The 27,651-nt window shown below is 36.8% G+C and overlaps 1 protein-coding gene across 1 annotated transcript in view; it reads right to left on the bottom strand.

Annotated features, from left to right (window-relative positions):
• The window catches only part of AMMECR1 (AMMECR nuclear protein 1), a 122,896-nt gene that overhangs the window by 15,500 nt on the left and 79,745 nt on the right, over positions 1-27,651 (bottom strand). The window contains exon 3 of the mRNA XM_007531266.3: positions 5,531-5,645. Coding sequence (XP_007531328.1) covers positions 5,531-5,645 — 115 coding nt within the window. The remainder of the gene's footprint in view (positions 1-5,530; positions 5,646-27,651) is intronic.

Genomic DNA, 27,651 nt, shown 5'->3' with positions numbered 1-27,651 from the left:
TGTTTACATATCATTTGCAATGAAAGAAAATGCTCTTACTCTAAGGTATTGCAGAGACTAAGCATCAGCTCAGAATGCAATTAAAGGGGGAAAATTCTCCAAAATCATTAATAGTAAAGAGCATTGCTTAAAAATTGAACATCCTGGGAGTCGGGCGGTAGCGCAGCGGGTTAAGCGCATGTGGCATAAAGCACAAGGACCGGCATAAGGATCCCGGCTGCAGAGGAGTAGCTTCACAGGCGGTGAAGCAGGTCTGCAGATGTCTATCTTTCTCTCCCCCTCTCTGTCTTCTCCTCCTCTCTCCATTTCTCTCTGTCCTACCCAACAACAATGACATCAATAACAACTACAACAAGGACAACAAAAGGGAATAAATTAAAAAAATTGAACATCCTGAGCTTTCCAAGGAAAATTCAGGTAACAGAAGAGACCTTTACATAAAAAGCTTTTCACCAAAGTTAGAAAAATGCATTCCTACTATAAAAGAAGGAACTGAGGAAAGGGATAGATTTACAAAAAAACTAAAGTTATAAAATATTCTTAAACTTTGAAGATGTTAGTTTGTTTGATTTTCAACAAGTTGGGGGGAACTTCTTGACATATATAACTAATATGAAATAGTGTTTGCCTAATAAGAAATTTAGAAAAAGTCATATTCAGGTTAGAACAGTACAGAGTATCTAATTCAATCCAATTTTACTCATTCAACAAATTTGTTTCTAAAAATTTACTTGTGTGTTGGATTTCTACAAATTTATTAATTGTAGAGTCGTGAGGCCTTCCACAAAGCAAAACATCAATTTGCTTAGATTTAAATATATAGTGTTGTTTTAAAACAAGCAATTGATAAAGTAATAAATAAGAGGCACTTATGGTTAGAGTAGACTAGAGGAATTTATTCTTATGAGAAAAAAATCCAGTAAGGTCCGATGATGACACATCTGGTTGAGTGCAGATATTAGCAAGGGCCAGTGTTCAAGGCCCTGGTCCTCCTCACCTGCAAGGGAAAATTTCACTAGCTATGAAGCAGGGCTATAGGATTCTTTCTCTCTCTCTCTCTCTCTCCCTATTTACCCTTACCTCTCAAATTCTCTGTCTCTATTCAAAATTATAAATAATAATTAAAAATAAGAAAGCCAGTATGTGAAAAACTTTCTCAGAGAGGTCACTGTGGTAGAGGCTGGGCTCAAACCTAAGTTACACGAGGAATTTTTTTTAAATCTTATTATCTTTATTTATATACTGGATAGAGACACCCAGAAATCAAGAGGGAAGGGGGTGATAGGGAGAGAGAAAGAGAGACACCTGCTTCACCACTTGCGAAGCTTACCCTTTGCAGGTGGGGACCTAGGGCTTGAACCAATCCTTGCACATTGTAACATGTGTGCTCAACAGGGTGTACCACCACTCATCCCTGGCATTCTTTTTAATAGTCTGTTTTTCACTTGGTTACCTACACTTGAGTTGGCAATAATCATTCCAAAAAGCAAGGCCCTCTTATTTTCCCCAGTTAAGTAAATGGAAGTATATATAAAAACCTACACACCTCTATAAAATAAAGTGAAGTAACAAAAACCAAATCTGAGAAGTCAACAGTACACGAGAAAAGACAATGAGGTACTCAATTTTTCTAAAATATATATGGCATAACTACTAACTGTGCTTCCTTTTAACCTTTGGTCCTTGTTTCTGGTGCTTGTTTTTATTATGTGAGACCAGTCTATTACAGACCTGAGAGAAGATTAATAGATAAATTTTACAGCTTTCAGGATTAAGACCTTCTCATGACTTCTAGATCCTAGTGGTGATTCACCCTCTGGATATAAAATGAAACAAAAGTCATTTTAAAATGGATAGTCACAGAATCACATGCTGTCAGCATCCAGAGAGACTTTTTGGTATTAATTGGTCTAACTTTTCCAGCTTCCTGGTGAGGAAACAGAGATTCAGAATGGTCAGTGAGTTGTGTAGTGGCAGTCAGGAAGAGAAGTCGAGTATTCTCATTCTCAAAATCCAGTATCCATTCTTTATTAGATGCTGTGAATACACAAGCACACAGACAAACTGTACAGGAAAAAGCAGAGTATAATGGAACTGCCAGAGAAAGGGGCTGAAAAAGTTTATGGATTATGAGGTAAGCGGCAGGAAAACTACCCCTCCCCCCACTACCGCCAAAGAACACACTGGGAGGAAAGCAGGAAACAACTGGAGGAGGCCTGAGAACAGACAACCCTATCCATTGCATCAGGAGTACCAGGAGCTAATGGATTTTTTATGCATAAAATCACCTTCTATAAGTTATTTTATAAAGTTATTTTTTGATACACACACACACACACACACACACACACACACAAATCTTTCTAGATGGCCAAGAAGCATGAAGCATTTCATTTCCAATGTTCAACAACACTCAAAGAACATCTAGAATCTCAGACCGAATATTCAATTATCTAAATGATGGTGACATCTTAAAAATCTCAAGGTCCCTGGGAAAACATTCTGTTGAAGTATTTTTTTATAGGGAGGGAGAAGAGGGAGAGGGAGAGAGAGATAGAGAGAGAATCTAAAGGCAGGGATCTTTAAATTAGAAGAGATTTAAAACATGGTATATACCAGTTAGGGAAAAATACCAAAGAGGGAGGGTAGACAGAACATATATAACTAAAAGTCACTTCCCTTGGTGACTATATGAGTCATGCTAACCATCTGTGTATGAATGAAAGCTCTGTATTCAATGGTACATTAAGAGTAGCTGGGGGGGGAGTAAACCTTTAAAGAGGGAGTAAAAAGAAGAACATGAGCTTTTCTAAAATACATGAGATAATGATGGAAGGCCATTTATTCATTTCATCTGTTTACTCTCATGAAGGCTGTTACAAAAGAGCTATTATTAACTGCATCTGAACACGTCAGAAATGGAGCTGCGATCACTCAAGAGGTGTGCTTTGAAGGTTGCTTTTAAAGTGAAGTGCAGCTTTCTGAGTACCAGAAATTCAACAAACTCATGGACAGTGACAGATGTTTTGCGGATAGAGACTACTGGCTTGGGAGACTAGCTCTATAGCCCAAGGACAGAGTTTCAGCATCACATAATCATGCTGGTCAGCCCTGGGGTTGAGAATTTTTGGTGCTTATATGAATCGGTCTGTCCTAGGACCACAACATATTGCCCAAGTGACAGCTGTATAAATAAGTGAGACATCAGTGACATAAGGAGCTAGATATAGCAAAAGTCCCCTTATGGTTTGGGAAAGTGACATTTATCTGCTTAAATATTATCTAAAGGTCTACTTTAGAATACAGAAAATATCTCTCATGTCCTCAAAATGAACTTTCTAAATTATTTTATTTACTTATTGGATAGAGACAGAGAAAAATTGAGAGGGGCGGGGAAGATAGAGAGGGAGAGAGAGATACAGAGAGATACCTGCAGCACTGCTTCACTGCTCATGAATCTTCCCTCCTGTAAGTGGGGCCTGGGGGGGGCTTGAACCCAGGTCCTTGCATGTGGTAATATGTGTGCATAAATGGGTGAGGCCCTGCCTAGATCTCCCTCAAAATTATCTCATAGAAATAAATGATAGCTGATTATAATTTTAAAATATTGTATTTCTATCAGCAAATTACAATATTAGATCCTACAAGGTCACTGATAGTATACTTCATATACACAGTTTGTATGAAAGGCTTATTTATTTTATCTTCCTGAAAATAGACAGCAATGAGAAGGTACAGTAGATTCACTCCTCTAGGATAACTTCAGCTATTGTGATTCATTAGTTTTGTACTGCTTCAAGATCTTACTTATTTCAGTTTGCCTTATAAGCTTTGTAAGATATCTCCCTCCCTCTCTGCTTCCCCCTCTCTTCTATTCCATTCCAATCTTTAAAAGGAAACATGGCCACCAGTGCAACTATAAGTACCAGACTATATATTATTTTAGAGGATTCTAACATTCTGTATGGACTTTTCTTTCTAAAGCATCTTTTCTGCCAGTCACCCTTCCATTCAGAATTTAAAGAATGTTGTCAATTCAAAGAACAAAGAACAATGAGGACAAGTGTTTTATTTCAAACTCAAGGCAGACCACTTCAGATTTATCGTCAGGGAAGCAATTCTCTTACTTTAGCAACTATTTCAGTCTTCTAGGTGGATATTTTAACTTTTCATTTAATGATTTTTTCCCCAAAATGATTCACTCTTCATTCTTCTCATACTTATCAGGTTAATAAGTAGATTATGATCTGGGCAATGGTAAAAATATTTTCAAATGTGTGGGGACATTGTTTCAATTTGTTCATACAACATTCTGTGGATGTTTTTGTAAGTTTTAAAGAACACCCAAACTCCTTGAGAGGCTATCTATAGACACTCCTTGTAAATATTATAATTATTAGTTTGAAGGACAACATACGTAAAAGGATTACTGATCTTTTCATCAATTCAGCATTGAATTGAAATTAACTGCCATTCACCAATACTACTCACATTATCTAACAAAGAAATTCTAACTCTGAAACAAAGAGTGATGCAAATTCTACTTTCCTAGTAACATTAATTACAAAAGTAAAGACATGTTGCCAAATGAGAGTTCCAAATAGGATCAGTTTAAAACCCCGGCTGAAGAAGACAGTCTTAGCCAGCCCTTTAGCAGTTCCCTTGCTTCTCGATCATTTGGAAACTGGTGGCTGTCTACGGCCATACCACCCTGAACATGACCGATCTCGTCTGAAAACTGGTGGCTATTAAAATTGGTCATGTTCCTCATACACATGACCACAAGGATGACTCATGTTATTAGAAATGAACTAGCTCTTTGAGATTTATAGATTTTTGTCTTCTCCCTGATTTGACAGATTTTTTTTTCATTTCTTTAATTAGGAATTCTACTGAAGTAACGCACACTTCACTAGTGGGAGTAAATGCTTAAATTTCCTCAACCAGAAAAAAATTATGTTAGAGGCTTCTGCTTACATAAAACATACTCATTATCTATCTTCAATGTAAAAGTTCTCTATTAAAATTCTTTAATCATCTCCTATTTCCCTCTCTGGTATAAACAATATAGAGCACTTTGCAGTTCAGGCTAAAATTAGATACTTTTTTTCACTTCAGTTAACTAACACCCTGTCATTATCTACAAACTGATTTCCCCAACTGGTATATAATCCTAACTCTTTTGTTCCTTGTTTCTCCAATGTGCCTTCTGACCACCTAACTCTTTGGAGACAGCTCTGCCAAAGTGCACCAGAATGGAAGTAAAAGGAGAAGTAAGTTCCAATCATTCCTCCTTACTACTTATTAACAGCTTTTATGAGGTGATGGGGTGAATAGGATGTAAGCCAGCACATGCTATTTTGGCTTTTTAAAAAACTCCACTAATACCTCATCGATTAACTGTGAGGTTTATTTATTCATGTTACTCTTCACCTTCATTTCAGTAGGAAATGGCATAAAGTTACTTTCTGAATCTAGTTTTTAATATCCCCTCAGGAGTTACCTTCTTAAAAGTTTTCTATAATCTTACCTCCCAGTCCAAATAATCACAGACATCTTCAAAGTTAGTGAGCAGAGACACTGAACAAAACAGCCGTGGTAACTCATCCCTTGTCATTGGGGGGAAACGGCTATCTTTAAGGGCACTGTTGAGAACAAAGCAAATATTAAAACAATCACTTAAATATGTGAATTCCTAGAATACATACAATAAATTGAAAAAGATACCAGATTAAAAAAAAAACACTGTGTTGTCAAAAATCTTCAAATGTACTTAAAGTCTCCCCAAAGAGACAAAAAGAAGGGAATTAGAGGTAATTATGCTAAGTGACTATTATGGGAACTACAGGTAACTAAAGCAAACAAATTTGGAAAAAAAAAGTGACTGCTGTCACTCAGACTTTGTAAAAACTACAGAGGACTTCAGAGAGAAGTGGGGATACAAGAACTTCAGTTGCAGGTGCAGTGAGTTGTGTATGTGTAATCTCACGTATGTAAGCATGAATCTATACCCCTGAAATCTTAGGATTTTGCAAAGTAATCAGTGATAACGCTTTTAAAAAAATAGTGGTGCTAAAGAGTCTTCTTCTTTTTTTTTTATTCAAAAGGTTGCGTTTTACTAGCCAATCTTGTGACCAGTTCAATTCTAAGGAATGAATGATAAATTACACTTGCTGTATAGTTATTTCCTGATATACTTACCTGTTACTTGTAGAATCTGAGAATATTTCATTTCATTTTTGAGGTGAATAAAAATCAGACTAGTGGAAACTAATGGGGAAACTTCTGGATCCAGTGCTTGTGGAAAAAATATAATACTGTAAAAAAATTCACAAGATTGGCCATTTACTATAGAACAGTACTCAAAAGAGTTCAGAAGAGATTAAGTTTCATTTTCTTGAAGTGAAAGAAATGAAAATAATCATGCAAATTACAGACTAAAATAAAAAGATTTCAGGCCCCCTAGAAAGGGTAATTTAAGATATGACTCAAAATTGTGGAAGTACAGGAAATAAGGCCAATCTAGGAAATAAAAGCATGATTAGAAGGCCATTAATCACATCAATGGATCTTAGAGTACATCAACTCTGATTGGAACCTCTAATCAAGAATAGTATACCACAATGTCAAACTCTAGAAAAACTCCACTGTAAAGGACAAAAATGTTCTGAGGCCATAAGTTTTCCTATAACTATAGAACAGAAAGAAAGAAAGAAAGAAAGAAAGAAAGAAAGAAAGAAAGAAAGAAAGAAAGAAAGAATACATAGAGGCAATGTGTGTTACTCATACTTTAAAAAGAAACCAATCTTGGTCAGGAAAAAACAGCACACCTCTGATTGATTGCACACTATATTAATGGTACTACTGACATTTGCTCCCTTGATCTTCAAAAGTCTTGCATAATAGTCAGACATAAAGGATATTTTAATGGATTAACCCCTATAGGTTACAAGCAAAGAGCCTATATTCTATTTGGACCATCAAAAAAAAAGTTTCATAGCCTTTGGAAACAATTTAATTCCTTTTTTCAGACACTTCCTCAATGCGGGATTTTCTTTTCTTCATTTTTTTTCCATTTTTTACTTTGTGTTATGGATACTCATGCACTCACTATACTATACAAATCTAAAGCAAGGTTTGTCAAGTATTTTCAATGCATTTTCATGCTCATTCTAACCTACTACAGACAGGAAAATGCTTGTAGAAAGATATGAAAATATACTATATAAAGTATAATTGTTTTTCCCACCCAAGGAGCCAAATTTAACTAAGAAAAGCAGGAAATGTGTGATAATTTATACTATGAGAAAGTCATTTCACTATTTTAAAAATTAACATAAATTTCCTATGGTTTGGTTTCCTGTATTTTCCTACTGGCAAATAAAGTTTAAAAAATATTTTCAAGTTCTCATTCACAGCCAAGATAAAGATATATATGTGTGTCTGTATAAACACACACGCCCACAACATACACACATTCTGGAAAGGAATTCTAAGGCACAGAACAGAAGAATCCCGTGTATAAAAACCAAAAGGCCAATGACATTTTTAGCTTCCTTGTTGGGAAGAGTCTTATACATGAAAATATAATATATAATCTTCTAGGATTGTAGATGTTTATGCTAAGAGATAAAGCATGTAACTGTTACTTCTTTAACCACTTATTTACTATTTATTTATTTATTTATTTTGGATACAGACAAAAGGAAATTGAGAGGGAGGGAGGAGGGAAGGAGGGGGGGAGGCAGAGAGAGAGAAACCTGCACGTTTCCCTTCGGAAGCTTCTATCCTGCAGATGGGGGCCAGGTCATTGTGCACTTCAATGTGTGTGTTCCACCACTCAGCCCCTGTGCTTTAATCATCTTTAAAAATGCAGTTCTGTGGCATTCACAATGTTGTGAAACCATAACCATCATTTGTTTTCAAAACTTATTTTTTGATCTTACCCCTCTGAAACACAGTACCTAGGAAGCACTACTCTCCAATGAGCCTCTAGCAAATATGAACTTTAAATACCTCATTATAATTTCAAACACCTGTGGTAAAATAGTTGCTAGCAGGACTGGTAAACACAGCTTTATTAAGGTATAGTTGACATACAATAAAATTTATCCTTTTAGGACTGGCAAAATAGCACCATTGGACAGTGTGTTGTTTTGCTATATGACTGACCCAGATTCAAGTCTTTCCCCTGCTGCACTGAAGGAAGATAAGTGCTATTGTGTGTTGTGTGTCCTGTGCCGTGTGTGTGTGTGTGTGTGTGTGTGTGTAACTATTAGCATTCTCTAATCTGAAAACACTTTCATCATAACCCCCCACCCCAAATCCCATACCAAATCCCATTGGTAGTCTTTTTTTTTTTTGTTATATCACCCAGGTCCTATGCCACTAACCTGTTTTCTGTTTCTATAGATTTGCCTGTTCTGAACATTTCAAGTAAATTGAACCACGAAATATATGACTTTTTGTGTTTGGCTGCTTTCACTTAGCATGTTTTTGAGAAGGTATAAATTGGAGTATATATCAGTATACGTCATGCTTTTTACTGTGCAATAGCATTAAATTGTATGAATACAACATATTATCATTCTTTTATCTACTGCTAGATATTTGAATTGTTTCCACTTTGGAGCATTTCTACATAATGCTGCTATCAATATTCATGCATGAGTTTTAATGAAGACATGTGTTTTCATTTCTTTGGTAGATTCCTAAAAGTGGAATTGCTGAGTCACAAAGTTATTCGATGTTAAACTTTTTTTTTTCATTTAAGGATTACTTATTATGAGAGAGGAAACAGGAGAAAAGAGACAAGAGCAAAACACTGCTCATTTCTGGCATAAGACAGTGATGAGGATTGGACCTATGATTATTGGGGTCTCTGGCATGCAAATTATGTATCTAGCAGGCTAAGCTATCTCTCCTAATCCTATGTTTTAACTTTCTGAGTAACCAAAAGCTTCCCATAAAGACTCTAATACTCTACATTCCCAAATGGAATGTATGAAGGTTCCAATTTCCCCACATCTTCACCAGCACTTGCTACTGTCAGTGGCAGGCTTCCTCTAAAGAAGAGGATTTTTTATAACTAGCTTTTTATATATATTAAGATATACATATTGAAGGGCTTTGGACAGTAGTGCAGTGGGTTAAGCACACGTGGCACAAAGCGCAAGGACTGGTGTAAGGATCCCGGTTCGAATCCCCAGCTCCCCACCTGCAGGGGAGTCGCTTCACAGGTGGTGAAGCAGGTCTGCAAGTGTCTATCTTTATCTCCCCCTCTCTGTCTTCCCCCTGCTCTTTCCGTTTCTCTCTGTCTTATCCAACAATGATGATATCAATAACAATAATAAGAATAACAAAACAACAGTAAAAAAACAATGGCAACAAAAGGGAAAATAAATATAAAAAAGATATACATATTGAAATTACCATATTTAACATTTTAGCTTTCTGAGATAAATTATTTTTAAATTTTTATTTCTTAATAAACCAACAAAGGTTCGATTTTAGCTTAATGCAATTAACACTATTTCAAATTAATGATATGTAAGTACCTAAAATATAACTGAGGGTCAGGCTAGCAAGTTTTTCTTGTGATATGGAACCATGTTCCTCAATGATTCCAGGATTTAATAATAAGACTGTATACAGCAAGGAGGTAGCCCATCCAAGGCAGCATGGATAAGGTCCTCAGCCTGAGCTCCAGAATCACATTGGCATACCATGGACAGCAGTGAGGGAATTCCATGGATAGTGGAGCAGTAGTTTGGTATCTCTTCTTTCTGTCTCTCCTTCTATCCCCCAATTAAAGTGTGAAAAAGATCTGCCATTGTCTAAAGGCTAATAATCAAAATATATAAAGAGCTCATCGAACTCCGTAACACGAAAGCAAGTAACCCAATTCAAAAGTGGGGAGATGATATGAACAGAATATTCACAAGTGATCCAAAATACCAACAGACATATGAAAAAATTCTCCAAGTCATTGATTGTTAAAAAAAATGCCAATAAACAACAATGAGATATGACTTCACCCGTGTGAGACTGTCATACATCAGAAATGATAGCAAAAACAAATGCTGGAGAGGCTATGGGGAAAGGAACTCTCCTGCACTGTTGGCGGGGATGTAAATTGGTCCAACCCCTGTGGAGAGCAGTCTGGAGAAACTTCAGAAAGCTAGTAATGGACCTATCCTGTGACTCTGCAATTCCTCTCCTGGAATTAAACACGCCCATCCAAAAAGATCTGTGTATAACTATGTTCATAGCAGTACAATTTGTAATAGCCAAAACCTGGAAGCAAGCCAGGTGTCCAGCAACAGACGAGTGGCTGAGTCAGTTGTGGTATATATATACAATGGAATACTACTCATCTATTAAGAGTGATACAGTCACCTACCTTAGCTCATCTTGAATGAAGTGTGAAGGAATTACATTATGTGAGATAAGGCAGAAAGAGAAGGGGTGATATCACTCAAAGATAGAAGTTGAGGAATAACAGAAAGGGGAACACAAGGAGAACTTGGACTGTGTTTGGTGTATTGCACTAAAGTAAAGGACTAGGACGAGGACTTTAAGGTCCTGGTGCACAATGGTGGTGAAAGACCTAGGCCGGGTGTGACAGTATTTTGCAGAAAACTGAGAAACTTTACACATGTACCAACAACTGTATTTACTGTAGACCATTAATACCCCCCAATTAAAAAAAGAAAAAGAAAGAAAAAATAAAAAACTGGAGAGACCCTGGGTTTATTTCCATAAAAAAATAAAGGATATACAAATTGAGTAAGTAGGAACATACTACAGTAGCTAGTAAAAGAAAGTAGCAAACCTGTCTCACCATACCAGGGCTCAGATGTATTAACTTCAAAACTGAAATATTAAAGGATTTAATGTATTTAATATTAAAAGTGCATTATTCATAACAGAAATACTCTGACATTACAGAAACATTCAAATTAAGACGTTCAATTCTTGCATTTCTATCATCTTTAAGTCATTTTTCATTAAATTCATGAGCGTAGAAAAATTCCAAAAGGGGTGAAACCCTCATAATCTATGGGAAAGAACTTTCAATAAAAGCCTAGCAAGGCTAAAAGAATTATAAAAAGATTAAAAGATACAACTGGATACTGACTTCAGAATTGGTTGGCTGGTGTGGATAGCTAAGAAAAGAAGACTCTGTCCCTCTCAGCTCGCTACACTCTCTTTATTTCATTTTTTGGTTGTCCTGGGGCTTCATTCCTCCAGGATGACTTTTTCAGATAGAAAGACAGAGATCAAGCAAAGATAGCCACAACACTGAAACTTCCAGTACAATAGGGATTGGGCTCAAGCCTTGGCTTTGCTCATGACAAAGCCAGCACACTATCTAAGTGAGGTATCTGGCCAGCCTTCTATACTCTCTTTAGCATATGGAGTATGCAGCACAGAAGTTGAGCTGCTAGGGAGGCTGCAGTTTAAAGTAGGGACAGTGTCTTGCTTGATGTGATTTAGCAAGTTAGTGAAACAAATGTGGCTACAACCTGATTCTGACTCAAGCACAAAATTCTTTCTAGTAATCACACTGGTGCTGCCACATTTGAGTGGAATATTATTCTTTTTTTAATTTTAAAATTAAATGTTTGTCTTACTTGAAAATTCTGATCTCCTACCTGTAGTCCTTCTACCTAAACAAGAGAAATGATAATTTAGTAGCATTCATTAGTAGCCGAAGGGCAAATAGAGCTAGACTTCATGTCTACTGGAAATATGCAGGAACCAAAAAAATTTTTTTAAAATATTAATATTGTTCATGGAAAACATTTTATACCAAAGTAGTGCCTGCCAATTTGAATTCTAGGCAGTCTAAGGAACTGAACAAACAAGGAGACACTGTAGTACATTTCTATGAGTTTCTCTTTGCTACAATTGGGAGACATTTTCTAATGTTTAAGTATTGGTGGGGGGAGAAAGCCAACTTTTGTACAAACTGCCCAGCTGCTCCACCACCCATATGATGGATGGGTAAGGTTTAAACAACAGTTGAATTCACATACCAAATTCAAATATATTCAATTCAAATTGGCACCTTCCCAAGAGTATATTTCACCTAATTGAGAAGCAGCATTAACATCTGTCAAGTTAATATCTAATGTTAAATAGCACTTTAATGAAAATGAACATTAAAAAAGAAATTAAGTATACAGTTATCAAAGAATCTAAGGGCTTGTGACAGTGCCTGGAAACTGTTGAGAAAAAAAGAAACATCTGCAAGGAGACAAAACCTTATACATTACAAGACTTATCATAAACAGCATAAAATGCTACAAAAAGTGATTCTAATGAAACTGGCTGGCTAGCTAGTCATTCACTTACTTGTTTATTCACTCCTTCACTTTTTAAAATACTGACGACTTTAATCAGCTAAGCAAGGGAAAGTTACCAAACTGAGAAGAGCATCAAATTACAGGCAATCATTTTTCAGGACAAGGAAGTAATTAGAACCAAAATTTAAAATTCCTGTTTTGGATAGGTGAGGACAAGCAAATCAACCATGGGTCAGTCTAAAATGTAGAACTTTCTTCACAAATGGCTTCAATAACCTAAAAATGTTGTCATTCCTCATCAAAGCTTCTGGATTGGATGCATATGTGGCCTACCTGAACTTCAGAAACTTAAGAATATTAGTGCTTTTCAGCCACCAAGTTGCAGACACTAGCTACCATGACACCATCCTGACTTCCCTGGGCAGAGGACCTTACCAGTGTGTCCTAGAGCCCCACCTCTCCAGAACCCTGCCCCACTAAGGAAAGACAGAAACACGCTGGGACTATGGATCAACCTGCCAACACCCATATCCAGCAGAGAAGCAATTACAGAAGCCAGACCTCCCACCTTCTGCACCCCATAATGATCCTATGTCCATACTCCCAAAAGGATATAGAATAGGAAAGCTTCCAATCATGGGGATGGGATATGGAACTCTGTTGGTGGGAACTGTATGGACTTGTACTCCTCTTATGCTATATTTCTGTCAATCACTATTAAAATCAATTAAAAATGCTAGAATCCTAAATGCAACTTTTAAAATCATTTGTTAATTTCACATAAAGTAGTAATTTTAACTGCAAGTTAAAAAAGCAACATGCATAAAATAGAATGTATAATGAGTAAACAAGGACTCATCAAACCTAAGGATAAAGAAGAGCAAAAAAGGGAATCTTACTTTGACATGGCTGTGACCTAAAAGAATTTTCAATCAGGATTGGAGACAGCTCACCCAGGAGCTTTATCGTGTGTGAGGAGACACTGTGTTTGACCCCGAACACCACATGGAGCACCACGGCAAGGGAAGTTCTACAGATGGTGAATGCAATGGTGGCGTGATACCCTTCTTTCTTGCCTCTGTCTCCCTCTCTCTCTCTCTCTCTAAAATAAAAAAAAATGAAAGTTAGCCTGAAAGTAGTGGAAGTTCATGTGGAAAAGAAATTTTTACAGTAAAAAAAAAAAAAAGAAAGGAAGGAAGGAAGAAAGAAAAAAGAGGATGGCAGAAGAAAATTTTCAATTGTAAGCTACACGCAAAATGTCAATTGGCTATTTCTCCCCTTAAAATTAACAGATACAGTCTGTTCACTGCTCAGTTAACACTAGCATTAATATTAAAGTTAATTAATTTTATTATCTATTTTAAAATGTAAGAAGATGGGTAATTTAATAGAGAATGGGAAACAAACAAATGGATGGGGCAAAAGGAATATAAAGTAAAAAGATGGGAAAATAAAAGGTGATATACACAAAAAATAAACAGGGAGAGGAAGAGAAAAAGAAAAGACAGAAAAAAGTGGGAAGCAAAGAAAGTTTTTTTTTTTCTTTTTAAATAACACATACAAAGGGACAAAGAGAAAGCAAGGAACAGAGCAGGCAAATATGAGAGGGAGCAGGAGATAAAGTGTGGTATGTCCTGTGGGTTCTGATATATATTATTTAACTCCTATCTTATAGGGTTCACTTCAAAAGTGTTATAGCCTATTGTCTTCTGATTAGATTAAAATTCTTGAGTTGCTCTAATCTCAAATTCCTTTAAGTCTCTACTATCTGAGATAGCTATACCTTGCCCTCTGGGAGGGGAAAGTACTCTGGCTACATACATGCTGTGATGACTAGAGCAATATGGTCAACAATCTGCCTCCGAACCACAAGTTCTTCACCTCTAAGTTAGAAGGAAAGGTCTCAAATTTGATTTGTTAGAGCAGAACTAAAACTGAAAGATATGAGAAGAAACAGATGGTTGAATGTTTAGTGTGTATGGCATTTCCCTCCACATAATGCCCATATAATGTTTTCCTGTAGAATTTCTGGATCTACTCTACCTTGTTTCTGGAAATGAACTACTAGGCACATTTTTTTTCTGATGAAAATCTTTAAAAATGTTTATCATAGCACAACGAACATAATTTAATTTTTCCTTTATACCTCAGGTTAAGCTCTGAGACTCAGTATGACTTTGGTTCATCCATTACTACACAGTTTTGGAGCAGTGTTCTCATGGTCTTAGAAAGAAAAAAAAACTATAAATCTGGAAAGCAGATTACAGTATGAACGCCAATAATATTCACTTTGGGGAATTTGAAAATACAATTCCACTTTTGAGAGAATGTAACACAAAAACAACCTGACAGATTTTCAGTTTCCAGGGATCTAATCCTTGTGTTTTCTAAGATAATATAAAACAAAACTACTCTCAAACTAAATTATAAATAAATTTTATTACCTTTTTCAAACAATTGAGAACCCTCTACAATGCTGAACAAGTTTATTATTGCCTCAGGGCTATCAAAATAAAAAAATGCCTCTCAGGTATAAAAATGACTCCTCTATAATTTATTGTCAATAAATATAGCTTCTAAAATTGAAGTCATGGTTAACATATGAGAGCTCTTCATAGTCCTATCCAATATAACATAGTACAATAGTGAAGAGTGTGGTATCTGGAGTCAGAAAGACCTACACTTGGATTCTAGCTCCATTACATAAGTGTTGTGTGACATCTGGTCTCTTATCCAGTGCTAACCTCCATTTCCTCATCTATAGAATAGGGATAACAGTGCATTCCAGGATGTACTGTGACAAATAAATAATAAATACACAGTCACCCTGAATATACTAGGTGCTGAATGAGTAATCGTCAAAGAACTTTCATTGGCAGCATGCTTTTTAAGTTTATGACATAGAGGACATGAGAGGATATATACAAGTTATCTTCTCTAGTAATTTAGTGTGGCTCTCTCAGGCATAATGGTTGCTTATTCAGATTCTGGTGTCTTAGAACTCTCCTTCTCCTTCTCCTTCTCCTTCTCCTTCTCCTTCCCCTTCCCCTTCCCCTTCCCCTTCCCCTTCCCCTTCCCCTTCCCCTCCTTCTCCTCCTCCTCCTTCTTCTTCTTTCTTCTCCTCCATTTTTTTCCCAAATATCTATGAAGTACCTGCTATACATACTTTTTACTATTTATAATCATGGGAGAAATCATAATAGTAGATAACAAAATGATATAAGTAAAGTACATTAAAATCACATATACTATGAATCCTAAGAATAGTAGACTAGGAGAGCTTCTTTAATAAAAAGATCCATTTTACAGTTGTTGTTGTTGTTTTTTTTGCCTCCATGGTTATTGCTGGGGCTCGGTGCCTGCACTATGAATCTCACTGCTCCTGGAGGCCATTTTTCCCATTTTGTTGCCCTTGTTGTTACTCTTGTTGTTGTGGTCCTTATTATTGTTGTTGTCATTGCTGTAGGACAGGACAAAGAGAAATCGGGAGAGGAGGGGAAGACAAGGGGAGAGAAAGATAGACACCTGCAGACCTGCTTCACTGCTTACAAATCAACCCCCCTGCAGGTGGGGAGCCAGAGGCTCGAACCAGAATTCTTACTTTTGCTTTGCACCATGTGCGCTTAACCTGGTGCTTGCCACTAGTTTATGGATTACCAAGTAACCCAGGTTTGGAAGCCAATGTACAGAAATTAAACACAGGGGCCAGGCAGTGGCTCACCTGGTTAAGCACACACATTACAGTGTGTGAGGACCCAGGTTCAACCCCCTGGTCCCCATCTGCATGGGGAGAGTTTCACAAGTGGTGAAGCAAAGCTGCAGGTGTCTCTCTCCCTCTATATCTCCCCTCCACTCTCAATTTCTCTCTGTTCAAATAGATTTAGATGAATTATTATTTATCCTATTGAATATATAAACACACACATATATGTATGTATAACTGCAGGATTTTTAGGAAGAAATCAAAACTAAACAAAACAAGCAAAAACTCTGTAAGCAACAGACACAAAACAAGAAGGAACTCCTGATTTAAGTTAGGAGTCCCCACACTGTTGTGAGCAAGCACACTCCTTTTATCAGTAAATTTTAAAAGTTTAAGCACACATTCCTATTCTGTATGTTTACTTGTAATGTATATAAATGCACTGCTAACACTAGCCAATATATGCAAAGTGCAATATATAAAGTAACTTTTGTTGTTAATGGTGAGACATATTTCAAATAACGTTATTGGTAATTTATTTCTCCATTTTTGATCTTGGTGATTCAGAACTGCTGCTATTGAAAAACATCTGTTTTATCTAAATTTAATAAGGCCTATTAGTGGAGTACTAAGCCTTCCTTATTCTGAAGCCTTTCAAAATTTGAAATTTAATCTACTGGAAGTCATAATAGTGTTACTCAAGTACTAGCTTGGGATATATCTAGGCTAGCAGACCTGTTTCTGATTTTTTAACTTTGCTTTTCCAACCTGGATAAATATGCTGCCTCATAGTCACTACAAGAATCATGCAATTTTTTCCTTGCATCTTTCCATGGTAATTAAATCTTTAAGCTGAACCCTGTAAACTGTAAAAAAAATAAGCTGTCACTCTTATGTGTCATGTTGGAGGTGGTTCAGTCTTATTTCACTAGCAATAAAGCACAATAAACCCTTTGTAAAACTAGATGGTACAGGTCTGCAGAGAGATGGCATTGCTGGTTCTCATTGTGTGTCCTGCCTATAATAGTCTCTGATATCATTTATTGGAGAGACTACTAACAAAGCAAAAGTGTTGTATCAGTCTTAAAGATGATCTAAAAAGCCAACTCATCAATTTGCTCATCCTCTGCAGAAGAGAGAAAGAATTCAACCTTCCTACTGCCTATTTGAGATATATTTGATTATATTATATTTCATTATCAAATATATCTCAAAGAAGCAGTAGGAAGCCTGTTTTCTTTCTCTCTCACCACCACCTTCTGGATGTTTTCCTTTGTCCCCCCCTTCCTATTCTAATAAGGTACAGAAGAAACAGTAAATGTCACAAGAAGGAATTACATAAGAAGAAAAGAGTAGGAGTGTGTGTTGGGGTCAGAGAGAAGAGGAGAGCAAAGACATTACAATTGCCACCTCTGCTAGACAAGAGTAACAAGACAGCATGCAAAGTAGGCATGGGTTCCAATGTCCTGATATTGGGTCAAGATGACCCATCCCTCTGTACTGGTCTTAATATTCCATTTCAGTCTCCAGGAAACAAATGGGCAATGATGACTGAAGAAGGTACAGCTCTACTGTTTGTGTCCAGGATTTGTAAGTTAACCTTAATAAATAGAGTCGGAGTTAGGAACAAAAATGGAGTGTCTCTCCCTTTTGAAGATCGGCTGCTTAAAGCTGATCAAAATAGGTTTTTTTTTAACTTGCATAATTTCCAATGGGTTATTTATCTATGATAAAGCATAAATACACACTATTTTAAAAGGTCTTTGTAACCTGAAGTTATCTTAATTTTTTTTATCACTTTGTGGAATTTTGGGGGAAGGAAAGTGGACTATGGTAGAAGGTTATTGGCAGTTTGGTGGTAGTGGACATAGTATGATAACAAACTTTTGAACTTGTACTCCTAAAACATATATAGTGATGTAAAACATTATTCCAATTTGAGAGAAATTTAATAGAATAAACAAGAAATACATAAATCACACATTATACTCATTTTATAAGACTCTCCATAGTTTTCAAAGAATCTGTACATCTTTCGTTTCACCTGACTCTCAAAAATAGTTCCAGGAAGTAGAGAAAGAAAATGCTACGTTACATCCAAAACCATAATAGCTGTTCTCCAAGAACAGGGTCCTCTATAATCTTAGTCACCAAATATCAGAACTATAAGCACTTAGAGACTATCTCATTTGACATTTGGAGAAATAAGAACAGAAAATGGCACAACCAAAATCACATAGCTACTAAGTACTAGTAGGGACTATATTCCCTTATGTCCCCATTCAACTCTGTCTTAATCCAATACTACTTCAGAATAGATGTTAAAAGTTGTACTCCTCTTATCCTATGGTTTAGTCAATGTTTCCTTTTTATAAATACAAAATTAAAAAAGAAAAAAAGAATGGATGTTAAAAAGAAGCAGAAGAAAAGAAGAAGGAGGAGGAGGAAGAGGAGGAGGAGAATGGGGAGGAAGAGGAGAAGGAGAAGGAGAAAGAAAAGAAGAAAATGATGCTGAAAGTACCAGGGAATAGACAGAATAATAAAGTAGTGAGCTTCTGTGCATAACTCAACACTGTCACACACCTGACAGTTATCAGCATGCAAGAGTCAAACAAAATCTAGAAACGAACAGATAAGGGTGGGGGTGGGAGCTCAAAGCACCAACACTGTGAGGATAGAGATTAGAGTCTTAACTACTACACTGTTTTGATTTCTAATCCACTCCCTCCTCACATGCTTTATACTTAAATACTCCTTATAGGAGCCTTTCTCCTCATTCTGCTTTTCCTTGCTCTTTTTCTCTTGGAGACATTTGTTCTGTCCCCTCGATAATGAACTACTTAAATTGTTCAGTTACACACACTCTCTCTCTCTTCAAAGGGGAAATTTAATTCCCTTTTATCAACCTCCAACAAATGGAGAAGTAGAAAATCTGCCCTTGATGTAAATGTCACTATGTGTACAAATATGTCAAACTATAAGCTGGTCAGGGCAAGATAACCTTAATTCCCACTTTAAGTAAAAGTGTAATACTATGCTGTGTACAGATTTAGTATGGGAGGAATATGTGGGTCCTGATGTACTTCTGAAGCTGTTTCTCGAACATCAATCCAACCTATCTTCCAATATAATTTGATACAGATACTTTATTCTTTTCAACAAACATGTTAAATGAATCTGATCAAGCTGAAAAGAATATTTTAACTCTTTATCTCTTGCTTGGCCCTAAGTTAATAAACACAATTTTCAAAGGCAAAAATACTATTCATGGGGGTCGGGCGGTGGCGCAGTGGGTTAAGTGCCAAGTGGCGCAAAGCGCAAGGACCGGCGTAAGGATCCCAGTTTGAGCCCCTGGCTCCCCACCTGCAGGGGAGTCGCTTCGCAGGCGGTGAGGCAGGTCTGCAGGTGTCTATCTTTCTCTCCCCCTCTCTGTCTTCCCCTCCTCTCTCCATTTCTCTCTGTCCTATCCAACAATGAACAACATCAACAATGGTAATAATAATAACCACAACGAGGCTACAATAACAAGGGCAACAAAAAGGGGTAAAAATGGCCTCTAGGAGCGGTGGATTCACGGTGCAGGCACCGAGCCCAGAAATAACCCTGGAGGAAAAGAAAAAAAATACTATTCATATAGTTTCTACTCCTTCACCACTGGAATTACTTAACTCTCTCATTGAAAAAGTTCTATTTTGATTTTGTATCCATGAGGCAAGCACATGGGTTAATAAAATGCTGAAAAAGCTTTAAAATATGCTGTTGAAATAATAACAATGGCTGGTTCTATACTATAGTACACATTAGAAAAATCAAAATAGATAATAAAATGGCACAACATCATTTGGAAACTGAAAAAGTGCAACAAACAAAAGTCATAATTTAAATTACAGTCATGTGACAATAGTTGTGATCCTTCAGCAGTGAAACCTATGATAAATAATGGCAGTTCCTATACTTACCAGTGGAATAAAATACCTATGAACAGGAATTAATCAACTTATTTATTTATTTATCTAGAGTGTTTGCTATGTGTCAAACACAAGTACAGACTTTCTTCAACTTCTTAGCATACACACTGTAGTTGAAAATACCATTAGGTCAAAAATGTACATCATATGGTTGAAACAGCATAATGATTATGCAAAAGACTTCCATGGCTACGACCACGAAGTCCCAGGTTCAACCCCACATATCATAAACCAGAGCTGAGCAGTGCTGTTTTTCTCTGTGTGTCTTTCTGTATCTCAGTCTTTCTCACTAATGCACCTAACTTCCTGAGCATGAGAGCTTAGATTAGCTTATCTCAAATGGAGTCAGAACAGCTATATTAGGCTACAATTGTGCAAAATAATCTAACACAAAACCGATTTCATAATGAAGCATTGGATATCTCATGTAATTTGTTGCATACTCTATCAAAAGTGGGGGAGGAAAGTATGCAGAGTATTGGCTATTTACCCTTGTGATGGTGTGGCTTACTGGGAGCTGTGGCTTCCCAGAATCCTGAGAGACTATTACACTAAATAGTATGGTAAATAGCATGGTAAGAGATAAAATTTTAAATGTAAAGTACTATTTCTTCTGAAAGCATACAGTTTTATGCCATTACAACACTGAAAAATTGAAAACCAACCATCATTAGCTGGGGGCCACCGGTATACACACAGAGTCATAGTATGTTTACTCACAGTTCTATCAATTTTTTACTTGATAAAATTTTTATTATGCCACCAAAACAAAACCAGATATATAAGAGTAACTTTAAAAAATTACCTTTATTGATTTATTGGATAGAGACAGTCAGAAATCGAGAGGAAGGGGGAGACAGAGAGGGAAAGAGACAGAAAGACACCTACAACCCTGCTTCACCACTCGCAAAGCTTTTCCCCCTGCAGGTAGGGATCAGGGGCTCAAACCTGGGTCCTTGTGCATTGCAACACGTGCACTCAACCAGGTGCACCACCACCCAGCCCCCCTAAGAGTAACTTTTTTTTTTATTAACCAGAGGACTGCTCAGCTCTGGTTTATGGAGTTGCTGGGGATTGAACCTGGAGCCTCTGCATCTCAGACATGAAAAGGATATATTTCCTGAGTAATGTATTATACACCACATCCTGTGCTACTAGTGAGGTGAATGGATGAAGACATTTTCCCATCCTAAAAAGGGAGGAGTTCAGGCATGGAAGTCATTTTGCATAACCATTATGCTATCTTGTCAGCCCTGTATGAACAACTTAAAGCACCTACTGTCACACAACAGAGATATGAAACACAAACTAAATTTCTGAAGATACCTACGCTCACATAGTCCTCACAATGTTTAATTGTTATGAATATTAGTATGTTTATAGAAAATATATCAGGGTAGAGAGACGCAGGCTGGGAGTATGGATTGACCTGTCAACGCCCATGTTCAGCAGGGAAGCAATACAGAAGCCAGACCTTCCACCTTCTGCATCCCACAATGACCTTGGGTCCATACTCCCAGAGGGATAAAGAATAGGAAAGCTATCAGGGGAGGGGATGGGCTATGGAGTTCAGGTGATGGGAAATGTGTAGAGTTATACCCCTCTTAACCTATGGTTTTGTCAGTGTTTCCTTTTAAATATATATATATATATATATATATATATATATATATATATATATATCAGGCTAAGTTAAATCTTATAAGAACTCAAATGAAAAAAAGCTAATTTTTAACAGCAAATCATTTTATTGGAGAAGTAATGATCTACATTAAAGTTGTTACATGTGTACAATGTCTCAGCTTCTGTGTTAGGTGTCTATACTACTTCCAACACCAAGTCCTCCTTTACTATCATGTGCTGAGTCTTCAATATCTTTTCAGCCCCCTCCCAAAAGTTTTTAACTATGTATACCCGTGTATGTATTATATGTGTAAACTTTATTAGACCATAAACACTGAGTACAGTGACTGCTCATTTTTGTTCCCTGATATATAGCTGGGGCTTAGGATTCAGTAGATGGTGAGTAAATATTTCATGAAAAAAAGGTAGTCTCATATAGTCTTTAATTTTTTTATTTTACTGAATATACATAATATATATTATATATATATATATATATATATAGAGAGAGAGAGATGAGAGAGGAAAATGGAGGGAGAGAGGGAGAAAAAGAGGAATAACGAGAGGGAGAGGGAGAGAGAGAGAAAGCGAGCGAGCATTGCTTCATCACTCACAAAGTTTTCCCTCTGCAGGTGGGGACCATGGGCTTTAACCCAAGTCCTTAAGCACTGTAACACATGTGCATATAGCTGGGTGTGCTACCACCAGACCCATCCTATAGTCTTAACAAAGGCTTACTGCCAATATAGCAAATATTAAATGGTCCGACTGAATATACTTTATTAACTTAGTGTGTTTCTATACTCTAAATATCCTCTTGTTTATCAATTTAGAGACTTGCCATTAAAGGATGACTTCCTCTTTTTAGTATATATTAAATGCTGCTCATTTAGAATGCAGCAACTTGTTTTTCAATCTTTATATTGATGCACATTCACAGCACAATGGAGCTTGGTAATTTTTTGACCTAAACCTCATAGGTTTCTATAAATAGAAAATAATCTACATCTATCACAGAGTTACAGAATAGCTTTGATCTCACAGACTTTTCTTCCCAAGGTAAACAAAGACACTTTGCACCCTAAAGGAACTAGTTTGTCTTAATTTGAAACATACAGGAGCCCACATTACTAGTATTTTTTTTTACCTTCACAGTTCTTATAAATGGACATCTTATGAAACTGGAATAATCACAAGACAGAAAGGACAAGCACAGAAAAAAAGAAGTACATGATAATCTCTCCAAGTGAGCATAAGCCCAAAGGAAATAAGTTTAAAAATTACAATTTCATAAAAAAATAAATAAATAAACCAAAAACCTCTGTCCCCTTTCACAGCTCTCTGTGGGATTTTGAGTGAGTAAACAAACATCTGAGGGGAAAGGCAACTGATTGAAAATCAATCCTCTGAGGCAAGGAGAATGATGTAATGAGAGGAGGGCTCACTTTGGGTGAAGATGAGGGGCCTCTGGTGGAACTGTCAGAATTTTTGACAACTAAGGTTTTTTGTTTGTCTGCTTGCTTGTTATTTTTATAATTTAACAAGCCAAGAAGAGTTAAAGTATTATTATGCACCTACACACATTTTTCTCAATCTATATTAGACTTTAAAATTTCAAGGTATGGCTTGCCTTTTATAAGTAATAAAACTGACTTAGAATGCTGTTCACTATCTGCTCCCCAAATCAGAGCCTAGGTTAAAGCAATTCATTTTCTTTTGTTACTGCCATATCCTCTCTCCCCCATGAAACTAAAAGTCACTTCTCAGACTTTGGTAAACAACATTAAGAAAAGAGGGAATATGTTCTGTGGACTCAACTTTCCTGGAAGTAATCATCAGTGATGGAAAACAAGTTCTTTGCAATAGAATAAAACCTCACTAATTTGTGTTCTACTAACTCGAAATTTGTGCTAATTCAAATAGACCTAGCCTGACTGGAAAAGAAGGGTCTGCTAAGCTAAGTAAATCAAGTTTATAATTAAGGTTGTAAAAGAAGTACAGGACTTGCTGAAAGAGAGACTATTTTTCAGGACTTTGGAATTATTTTCATGCACTGTAACATCATAATTACAAATCTTTTGTGATGTTAGCTATTCACCTACAGCCCTAGTCACACTCAAAGACTTCTAAGTCTTACTGCAGGTCACTAATAACTAAATCAGAACCGTAACTCAAACTTCTTCCTCACCTCTGAAAAAGTCACTAATACTTATTACCTCTGGTTACATCTAGCTACAAAATAGGAGAGACAGAAAGTATGCATCCTTGAAGTTATAGATCTTTATAGCAGAGCAAACCAAACAAGCCCAACACAATAAAGTTCTACTTAGCTAAGTATTTATACTGAGTCATTGTGAAATATCAAGCATCAAACAAAAGCCAACAAAGTAGCATCATTATCCAAAGAAAGCATTTATGGAGGTTGTTACTTCTCACACCTATGTACTGGTTCTCACTTCACTAGTTCATGGCAGCCTTCCAGCTCCCTGCACTCATTCCCTCTGTAAGCATGGCTCATTGCCTTAGAAGCTTAGCTACTTGGTCACAAGGATAGGTCTTACCACTCTAATTATATTGTGTAAGCTTCTGGATTTGTACAAATTTCTCTTAAGCACAGGACACAGAACTAGCACACTGTGGGTGTTGTACCAATATTGCTAAGTTCAAGGTGAAAATATTTCCTCTTTTCATATACAGAATTGTAAATCAGACCAATAAGATGAAAAAAAAGGGCTCCAGGATTTTCAGTTTCTATAGAAACCTTGAAAATATCAGAACCACCAAATGTGTTTGCTTAAGAAAACTTGGGACGCTAAAACTGATCGTTATCCCACAAGAATACTGAAGAAAGTAATCATAGGTCAATGTTCCAACAAAAGTGAAATGCTAGCCAGTAAATGTTATAAGGGAAAAATATGCAAGTGGTTTTGGACAAATAAGTTCATACCCTCTTGTAAAACATAAGTTACTTTATCTTCTGGGTTTATTGTCGGTCATTTCTGCAAGGTTAGTGTTAACTGAGAGCAATAAGGCGGTATAAGGGGGTTGGCGGTAGTGCACCAGGTTAAGCACACATAGCATGAAGCACAAGGACCATTGCAAGATATCCAGTTTGACTCTCCAGGTCCCCACCTGCAGGCACTGAGCCCCAGTGATAACCCCCAAGGCAAAAATAAAATAAAATAAAATATGATAAAGGAAAGAAAAAAAATAAGGTAATGTGTAGTTTAAAAATTCTCTACAACTGGACACCATTAACCTGTAATATTTAATGTGAATTTTTAATTTTTTAAATTATGTTGGTGTGGGAAATAGTTAATGTAATTAGCAAACAGAAGACATAAACCAATTTCTGAGCAGACAGGTATCTCAGAGTTGTTATAGTTTTAAAGGAGTCTCCATGGAAGATTATGAAAGCCATAATCCATACCTGGCTAAAACAAAAACCATGACTGTTATTTTTCTTTTTTTAATTTTTAAAAATCTTTTTATTTTATTTTGTTTATTTATTATTAGATATATATAGAGAGAAATTGAGAGGGGAGGGGAAGGTAGAGAGGGAGAGAAACAAAGAGACACCTACAACCCTGCTTCACCACTTGTGAAGTTTTTCCCCTGCAGGTGGGGACCTGGGTCTTAAACCTGGGTCCTTGTGCACTGTAATGTGTACGATTAACCAGGTGTGCCACCACCCGGCCTCGACTGTTACTTTTCTAATATTAAGAACAAATGCAGTCATAATGCCAATTGTACACTTGTTTCAAGTTGTTTTCCAATGTAATGCTAGTCTATTGCAATATTTTATCATTAAAATACATGTTTGCAATCTCCTACTTGAACGTGATTCTTTTGACAATGTGTACAATTGCAACCACCCACTCATTTTCACTATTTCAGGGATTCTCTTCTTCTTAGAGTTTACAAGTCAACCTCTATACCTAAAGAACCATCTGTAACATTTGTGGTACTACATATACAATATGAACACTCCTCAATGCTCAGTAACCCTGGATGAGACAACTGATATTATTTTCTTTGTTAATGTAAACTACCGCAATAGGGTTTGGACTCAGACTGCAGGAAACTGCTCCCAAAGGCAGCTTTGAGAATCTAGGCAAGTTAAGGAAGCCAAAGTGTCACAACAGGACACTCCTACACACATTTCAATGAACCCCTTGGCTAGAACTAAAGGTTTACAGAGTTATAACATCATTCTGCTACAATATAAAAACAACTCTCATAAATTGGAATCATATTTGCAAAACATCTGGAAAGTTCCCCAAAGGAGAAAAGATTACACAAAAATATTGCTAAACAGATGGAAAAAGAGATGCTGACTTTTATCATAATACAGAATTTAGTCAATTTCCATTGTCTAAGACAAATCAACAGATGTGTTGTTTACATTTAAGGAAGCCTGGAATTTATTTTAATTCAGCCTTGAAGCCCCAGACATTCTTTAAGTAATAAGTACAGACATTTAAATTCCATAACAACTTTCCACTGTTTACAAACATTTCTTTGGACTTCTCATCCACAAAATGTATATTTGTTTAAAAAGAAGAATTCAGAGGGTTGAGCTGTACTTTACCAAATGTCACAACATCAATGTCTCTACAAATGAGTAGTAGCTTAAAAGAAAATAATGGGGGAGTCGGGTAATAGCACAGAGGGTTAAGCACACGTGGCGCAAAGCGCAAGGACAGGCTTAAGGATCCCAGTTTGAGTCCTGGGCTCCCCACCTGCAGGGGAGTCGCTTCACAAGTGGTGAAGCAGGTCTGCAGGTGTCTGTTTTTCTCTCCTCCTCACTGTCTTCCCCTCCTGTCTCCATTTCCCTCTGTCCTATCAAATAACAACAACATCAATAACAGCAATAATAACTATAACAATAAAACAAGGGCAACAACAGGGAATAAATAAATAACTATTAAAAAAGAAAATAATGGTACCAGGAGGTCTTGTTTCTCTCTTTTAAAAAATGCTTCTTATTTTAATGAGAAAGACAGAGACCCCATAGCACTGCTCAGCTCTGGCTTATGGTAGTGCTGGGAATTGAACCTGGGACCTCAGAGCTTCGGGCAGTAAAGGTATTTCCATAACCATTATGCTATCATCTCCCCAGCCCTTAATTTCATTATTATGTTCCTAATTAAATATTGTCTAATACTTCTAAATAGCAAGTAAGTCCTCTACTCCATTCTCACCATAGTATTCTGGAAAAATGCAATTTTCAATAAATTATCATTTTAAGGATCTTGAAGGTACACATCTGGAAAACAGAGAACCAAAGATTAAGTTAAAATCTGACAAATGTGCCTCTCTTCTTGAGCTGCCTATTACTTTATTTTATTTATAAAAAGGAAACACTGACAAAACCATAGGATAAGAGTAATACAACTCCACACAATTCCCACTACCAGAACTCCGTAGCCCATCCCCTCCCCTGACAGCTTTCCTATTCTTTATCCCCCTTGGAGCATGACCAAGGGACATTATGGAGTGCAGAAAGTGAAAGGTCTGGCTTCTGTAATTGCTCCTCTGCTGAACATGGGTGTTGACAGGTCTGTCCATACTCCCAGCCTGCCTTTCTCTTTCCCTAGTGGGGTGGGGTTCTAGGGAATCGAAGCTCCAGGACATACTGGTGGGGTTGTCTGTCCAGGGAAGTCTGGTTAGTATCATGCTAGCATCTGTAACTTGGTGGCTAAAAGGAGAGTTATCATAAAAGCCAAACAAATTGTTGACTAATCATGAACCTAAAGGCTGGAATAGTGCAGATGAAGAGTTGAGGGGGTCTCCATTTTATAGATAGCTAGTAGGCATATTTTTGTTATATTCCAAAAGGCCTGTGGCTATACTAGTGTTTTTTTCTCCCCTGAGCCTGAAATCTGAAGCCTATTACTTTTAAAAGGCATCATCTCCACATCATGTAAAAAGGAAAATTTCCAGTCATCTTTGACTCTTCTCTTTACCTTACTTCCCACATACAGTCTCATCTTGTCCTCTAGCTGCCACATTTCTGCTATATGCCACTTTATATCCTCCCTGC

Source organism: Erinaceus europaeus, chromosome X (assembly GCF_950295315.1).
Source record: "Erinaceus europaeus chromosome X, mEriEur2.1, whole genome shotgun sequence".
Classification (NCBI taxonomy): Eukaryota; Metazoa; Chordata; class Mammalia; order Eulipotyphla; family Erinaceidae; genus Erinaceus; species Erinaceus europaeus.
This window is presented reverse-complemented; position numbering and strand designations above follow the sequence as displayed.